Source organism: Lagopus muta, chromosome 1, assembly GCF_023343835.1.
Source record: "Lagopus muta isolate bLagMut1 chromosome 1, bLagMut1 primary, whole genome shotgun sequence".
Taxonomy (NCBI): domain Eukaryota; kingdom Metazoa; phylum Chordata; class Aves; order Galliformes; family Phasianidae; genus Lagopus; species Lagopus muta.
Window position 1 is genome coordinate 180699692 of NC_064433.1, and position 7513 is coordinate 180707204.

The following is a 7513-nucleotide window of genomic DNA, read 5'->3' on the forward strand; positions in this document are numbered from 1 at the left end:
TTGTCATCTTCCATTTAATTTTGGAGATGCATTACATTTTTTTCTTTTTTTCTTTCTTTTTTTTTTTTTTTTTTTTGAAGACTACGTACCCCCAAGTAGTCTCTAGGGCAATTTCCACCATTTCTTCTGTGGTGTGAGAATACCCTTGGCTGATGTTCTGCATGAACCCAGATATGATCTGGGCTGCTTTACTGAGACCTTTACATTGTGATGTGTGGGTTTACCAGGGTGAATATGGGAGAAAAAGAAGGCAGCCATAAAATTGTGATTCCATGGGCCAGGCAGCAGCACAGGTGATGATTCTGCTACTGTGCTGGAGTGCTAGGGCTGCTCAAGAGGTGAAAATAAATGGATCATTTGTATTATCAACTATATCACTATAATTATGAGGCTAAAGGAAGGGGTTCATTCCTGAGGTGCTCAGGTACTGCACAGGTCCCACACTGTGAAAGGTGAAGGCTGTTTTCTGTAGGTTTCCTGTCAGGTGCCCCAAGGAATCATAGACTGGTGTCCCTCACAAAGACCAGGTCCCTTCAGCACCTCTGAAAAACGAGGTAACTTTTATCCAGGTGATCAGTTATAGAGATAGATACTTGCAGGCTTAAAATACTGGTCCAGCTTAGGAATGAATGGAAAAGAAGAATACTGTCCGGTAATATGATTGCAAAATCATGGGCTTTCAGGGAAGGTAAACGGTCATGTGTTAGCCTGCTTCCAAAATGAAATTTGTTTTCTGTGTTTCTGTGGGAAATCAGAGGATGTTATTAACTGAGTCATGCAGCTGTTGACTTTAGCAAGCAAGCAAATGATATAAATAGAGAAGCACCAGTGAGCCTTGGACAGAAGAAGTGGTTGAGAGGTCTTCTTAAGAGGGCTCTGTCCAAGGACAGAGAGGCAGAGATGGAAAGGAAGATGCTTGCTTTCCTGGGTTTACTGTGTGTTTCATGCTCTTATGCTTTTCCAGTGGCTCCAGAAACTGAAAATGAAGATATGCAATTTGCTCAGGTAAATTCTATAGACAAAATGTAGAAAACAATTTACTAAGAAAAAAATGAAGATAATGATGCTGTGTTAGTGATGCAGAATATTTCTCTAACAACTCTTTGCCTTTGAAAAGAAATATTTATGCTCTAAACTGTTATGTTTCCTTCCCAACAGAAATATCTGGAAAACTTTTATGATTTTAAAGAAGATAAAAGATCTTTATTTAGATCAACAAATCACGCTCACATGGCTGAGAAAATCCGAGAAATGCAGTCGTTCTTTGGGCTGGAGGTGACCGGGGAGCTGAACCGTAAGACGTTGGACATGATGAAGCAGCCCAGATGCGGAATACCAGATGTCCGCTCATACAGCACCTTCCCACAGAACCCTAGATGGAGGAAGGAAGATGTGACGTATCGGTAACATACATTAAAGCACTTTTCCCTGCACATCAGTTTTGTGTCTGCCAGGCAGATATAATGCCAGCAGATTCTTTACTACTTACTCCCGCATTCTTGCAAGAACCTCTTTCAGGGTGGCAGGGAGCATTTGTGTCTTTTGCATTAGACCTCCAAATACTAATAAAAGAGACCAGAATAGGAGCCTACATTGGTTTATTGAGAGCATACTAAATAATTTAATTAGTGGAGGTATACTGAGAGTAACTGCTGGGATTTCTGAAAGGTCTGAGAGAAAACTTTGAAATCTTCTCCTATTAAATAAGCAGATAACTGGAAAATAAACAACCCAACATATAAATAATAACAATCAGTGCTTAAAATATTTGACCTCAGTACTATGTGCCCTAGACATAGTTCTGGTTGCTTTTAATCCCTTCTGCCTTGTTTTACAGGATTTTGAACTACACTCCTGACATGCTGCAAACTGATGTGGACGAAGCAATTGCAAAAGCATTCCAGCTCTGGAGCAGCGTCACCCCTTTGAGGTTCACCAGGCTATACAGCGGTGATGCAGATATAATGATCTCCTTTGCTTCTGGATGTAAGGGACCCCCTTGCTGGGGAATGATAATTAATTGTCAATTTTTCTTGCCGAGCTGATGGAAAGTTTCACTTGTTTTTACTTCTTTATTTTAGTTCATGGTGACTTCTATTCCTTCGACGGTCCAGGAGGAACGCTGGCTCATGCCTACCCCCCCAACAGAGGGATAGGAGGAGATGCCCACTTTGATGAAGATGAAAACTGGACCAAGTTTACCACCTATAGTGGCAAGTTGCCTTAAAAATTGCATTGCTTGTTTTTTGTTAGATAGTGTTGGTCTTGAAGACACTGAGAAGTAAAAGGTACAGTGGCAAAAATTCCCACATTTGCTGAGATGTAAAATGTCAGAGTAACTTAGTAAAATGATTGTGCATATTCTGATCTGTGCTGCAGACATGACAGTTCTCAGGAGTTAATTCATACACTGTAACTGCAGCTCCAGTGAAGAAGATGAGATTAACAAGAAATAGCAATTGGGTAAACATGACATTGTAAAGCAGGGAATTTTGGCCATCAGAAATGACCTTAAAATTTTTAATAGTAAGCTCTTTTTTTTTTTTTTAAATAAAATTATTTAAACATTTAAATTCTGCAAAGAAATAAAAGGGCCATGAATTTGTTGGTAAGCATAATTTTGAGATTTTCTGGTGTCCAGCAATGTTCGGGGGTGATATCAGAGCTCACATGCTATCAGCCCTCCTGCAGTAGTCACCAACTGAATTCCATGCCACTTGCGATGCCTAAAATACAACCAGATTATTAAAACATTCTTATCTGATTTTCAGTCTTTGTTAACATTAAAGAATCCTTGATTCTTTGTTGGCAGGAAAATTTCTGCAGCATGAGCAAGCAAAGTTCCCCAACTGGCTCCCCTGCGAGCAACAAACATTTATAATTGGAAACTCATTTCTTTTCCAAGATTTTAGAGAACCTCTTAACTGGGACAGTTAAAATTTCCTGTTTTATTAACACATGAATAATATATAATGAGAAGTTAAAATGTGCATCCCACTGTCAAGAAGAAATTTTTAGTGTTTGTTCTCTGTGCTGTGTTTTAGGGTACAATTTATTCCTTGTTGCTGCTCATGAGTTGGGCCACTCACTGGGTCTTGCTCATTCCAATGTCTTTGGTGCTTTGATGTATCCCATATATATGGCCAAGGATACAAGAAACTACAGGCTTCATCAGGATGATATCAATGGCATTCAGGCCCTCTATGGTAAGCAAGAAGCATAATTTTTGTTAGCCAATGGAAAAGAATTTACAATAAATTTTACTCAACTAAAGTACAAGCTAAAAAGTACTTATTTCTACTTCAGGAAGGATATTAAGATTTAATTTCCTGATTACATTTTGTGCAAATCTCTCAGTCTCTTTGTGGCTATAAGACAAAATTTGCAACATGAAATCTGTGGGCTGTGTCCATGCCAGTAAAACATCCTTAAAGCTACCAGAGGAAGAAGTTACAGCCTGTAATGGTAGTATTAATTCTCTTACCATCCATAAAAGGATGTTCATTTGCACGACTGCTATTTGAAAATTGGTTTTGCTCTACATTAATCCCTGAGCAAATGCAGTTTGAGCTAGCAATAACTTGTCAAAGTAAAGCCATGCAAGAGACTAATCAACACAGGCAGCCAACTTAAATTGCCCAATTTCCACTGGCATTAGCTTACCAGCTGAGTTATAAACTCACCTGTGCATTATGCTCAGTAGGGTACACTCTGAAGCTCTGCAATGCAAAACTCTATTCCACCATCCAATTTCACACTTATCTGTTTCCCAAAGGACCCCCAAGGGAATCTCCTGCATTTCCAACAAAAGCATTTCTCCCACAAGAACCAACTGAAATGTCACCTACGGAAGAACCAACTCAAATGTCACCCTGGGAAAAACCAACAGAAATGGCACCTACACAGAGACCAGAAGACTGTGACCCTCATTTGACTTTTGATGCTATCACTACTCTCCGTGGGGAAATTCTGTTCTTCAAAGGCAGGTAAGTGATTTCATTTCTACCAGCACCTGCTTCTGAGGCTCACAAAGGTAGAACATAATGCTATTTCAAGGAATTTATCTTCCTTTGATTACAAGGAAAAATATTTCTTTCTGGAAGTATTAAGACAGCTTTGCAAATTTTTACTAGTCCAGCAAGAGTTGGGTGAGTAACACGGTTTACTGACAGGTGAGTAAACTGTGGCAAGCCATCATCCATCATCACTGTTACAGTTGTGCAAGGCTGAATAATCTCAGCATCACTCCTCAGCCTGCAGCTAGGTCATATACAGCACTTTGCTCAGCACACCAGTCCAGGTGTGGGTCATGGAGCTGTGGGAATTGCTACTGGTGTCTTTTGGCAGCAGATGCCCTGCTGTTTCTGTATGTTCTGACACAGCACTGTAACAGGGGGTTGGCAGTGTGCTTCCACTCTAGAGAAAGGGGACAGCATGTCAGACCTAGGTTTTCATTCATTTCTCGAGTTGGTGACTGTGTTTTAATTGAATAAACTTCCTTTGATGAAATTGGTCTGATTCATCTTCTAAAGCATGTGATGAAGAATTGTAGCTTAAAAACATTCTAGGGAAGGAGAGGAAGGGAGAATTCCTCCTTACTTTGAATTTTAATGTATTTTCCAAGGATGTTTATTGAATCTTGGTAACCAAATTGAAATTAAGAACAGAGCTGTGCCAGCCCATGTGGTACATGGTGAAGACAAAGCTGTAGTCATCAGCATTACTACAGGCATCATGTGTTGATGGCTGAGCCATTGGAGTCTTGGTGTGGTAGTCTGTAGTGCAAGCAGCTCTAAGTGGCACTGTTTGAGCAAAGATGTTGTACAAGACCACCTCCAGACATTCCTTCACTTAACCATTCTGTGATACCAGAGTAACCAGTAGTGAAGGGGAAATGTCTGAGAGAGCAGGGCTAAGTGAAGCATTCCATCCCAGAAGGGTGATGGCATTGCCCAGTAGTGAGAACTGGCTTCAGCATCCAGACAGTAGCATGTTAAATATAATTCTGTGCCACTGATCTCATAGTGAAATATGGACAGTGAAACACTGCTGATCTTGTTTCTATCAGCTACGTCTGGCGCAAAAGTCCCTACTTCTCACAAATCGAGCACGACACCGTCTCCACATTCTGGCCATCACTGGCAGCTGGCTTTGACGCCGCTTATGAGATTGACAAGAAGGATCGAGTGATCTTTTTTAAAGGTATTTCTCTTACATTTCCTTCTGTTCTTTTTATGAATTAATAAAGTTGTTGTAGTACTAGTAGCCTGTATATTTGTGTATGTTATAAGATAATAATGGAAGTAATACAATAATAACAATATATATTCTTAATATTTAAACCCACTTTCACTTTCTAAATGTTATTAATGTCATCCCAGCAGCCCTTTACAATGTGATATTACTGTTGCTACTGAGAGAGATCAGAACTGAGACAAAACTCATTACCTGCATTGCTACTTAAATATATTTTTAAAGGTGCCTAATACACCTAAAAACATGCTGAACTTTAGCCACTGAGTGTTATAATGTCATAATGAGTGTTAAAAATGAAAAATGCAACATTCAGTATCTGAATAATTCAAAGTTGTGTTTGTTCTAAAAGGACATCTTCTCATCTAGATATGTGTGTTGCTTCACTACTCAGAAAACTCTGATGGGATGTTCTGGGACTCTGATGAAAATTCAGCCTCTTCAGGGATTCCTACTAATATTTTCTGTTTTTCTTGACAGACAACCAGTACTGGGCTGTCAGTGGCTACAGAATAGAGCCAGGTTTCCCCAAGCCTATTCAGAACCTGGGCTTTCCCAGAGGTGTTAGGAAAATAGATGCTGCTGTTCATGATCAAAATACCAAGAAAACCTATATCTTTGTAGGCAAGAAGTACTGGAGGTAAGGCTAATTCCTATCTTGTGCAGCAGATAATCAATTCAGCTGTTTTTTAACAATCAAACTACATAAGAACTTGTATAGTAAATCTGTGGCCTCTTATCATTCTTTTTAGCCAATATAGTGCCAAAATCAAAAGCAATTATTCATATATATTATAGCAAAAAGTTTGCAAAGATAAAGTAGACATCAATTTGCTGTTGTCAATGTGTGATTAAGAAACACAAGCAATAGCACTATTTATCTGTTAAAAAGCATTATTACATGAAATTAATTAATGTACAGTTTTATTTACATGAAATTAGTACAAAATTTAGTACAACAAGCCAACATGAGTAGGCTTTGACATCATTTCTTTCACTCAGGATCTTGTAAGGATGCACTCTCTGAAATTTGTAAGCAAAGGACCTATCAAGAAAGCTATGAAAGGAGATCAAAATATTGAATTTTTAAAGAAACGGTTCAGTGAAGCAGTAATATTTACCCTTACACCAAAATTTACATCCAATCATGAAGTCAGTTCTTTAGGCGGATACTGTAGAAGTGAATTAATCAAATGAATAAAGCTTATTACTCAGTATGGACACTGACCTGCCTTGTTGTCAAACTCGGGGAGTAGAGTTGAACTGTTTAGTCTGATGCTCTGAAAACAGCCTTGCTCATGACAGTAAAGATAGGAATTTTACACAGGATTTATACAGTTCAGTGAGTTCTCTATACAAATATGTTCGATTAATTCTTCATAAGAGTAGGCTTATCTAGTAAAAAATTCACCTGTTTTTACCATTATATATTACACTTTCTTCTTTTCATTAATTTCTTTATGCAGTTTTGATGAAAATACCCAATCAATGGAAAGAGGATATCCAAGAAAAATAGCAGCTGACTTCCAAGGGATTGGTCACACTGTTGATGCTGCCCTTCAGAAAAATGGTAAGTAAATAAAAATGGAAGTAAAAACAGAATAGACCATCAACTGATGCAAACAACAAAAAGTATATATATGTATGTTTCAAATATATATGGATATGAAACATTTTTTTTAATCATCCAGGAAAATAGAAATTACAGATCAATAAGTAAACAAAAATTAAATACTAATTTGCTATTACTTTGTCCTAATTCCAGGACATTTCTACTTTTTCCGTGGATCCAACCAGTATGAGGTTGACATCAAGAACAAGAAACTTGTTCGTAAAATGAAGAGCAACAGCTGGTTTGATTGCTAGAAATCTCAAACAATAATGCAAGTTTGCATTTGCTCCAGAAATGTTTTTCTCATGTTCCTTGGCTTAACCAATATCACTCAGCTGTTACTGTGCATTTGAGACTGCAATTACGGTCTTTGAAGAATCTAATTTAAAATTTTAATAATGTAAAACTTAATGTACAGTTTTAATTTATTTTTCCAAGTATTTATTAATCTAACTAGTTTTGAGTAATAAAAGTATTTTGCTGGAGAATAGTAGCGCTTGTGTGTTCTGGTTCATTTCTCTGGTGACAATGCACACAAACCTGAACAGAGCCAGGACCCCACTGCCATTTTCAGAAGTGCTCAGTGTCTGTAGCAGGGAAGTTAAATAGAATCTGAAGCTTCTGGGCTGTTTTGAGGCATGAGAAATG

General features: G+C 38.1%; 1 protein-coding gene across 1 annotated transcript; it reads left to right on the forward strand.

The window, feature by feature from the left end:
• Window positions 1-870: 870 nt before the first annotated feature.
• Window positions 871-7223, forward strand: LOC125695535 (stromelysin-1-like). Its single transcript, XM_048950160.1, has 10 exons — window positions 871-1005; window positions 1159-1403; window positions 1838-1986; window positions 2082-2213; window positions 3045-3206; window positions 3776-3986; window positions 5069-5202; window positions 5734-5893; window positions 6720-6823; window positions 7019-7223. Exons 1-10 carry the CDS (start codon window positions 901-903, stop codon window positions 7117-7119), a joined length of 1503 nt encoding a protein of 500 aa, XP_048806117.1. The 5' UTR covers window positions 871-900; the 3' UTR covers window positions 7120-7223.
• Window positions 7224-7513: the final 290 nt, after the last annotated feature.

Bases quoted from the DNA above. Each gene is read 5' to 3' on its own strand.
- LOC125695535 (XM_048950160.1), top strand. From the start codon at position 901: ATGGAAAGGAAGATGCTTGCTTTCCTGGGTTTACTGTGTGTTTCATGC. The intron at 1,987-2,081 runs GTAAGGGACCCC...TCTTTATTTTAG, and splicing joins GATCTCCTTTGCTTCTGGAT to TTCATGGTGACTTCTATTCC. The intron at 5,203-5,733 runs GTATTTCTCTTA...TTTTCTTGACAG, and splicing joins TCGAGTGATCTTTTTTAAAG to ACAACCAGTACTGGGCTGTC.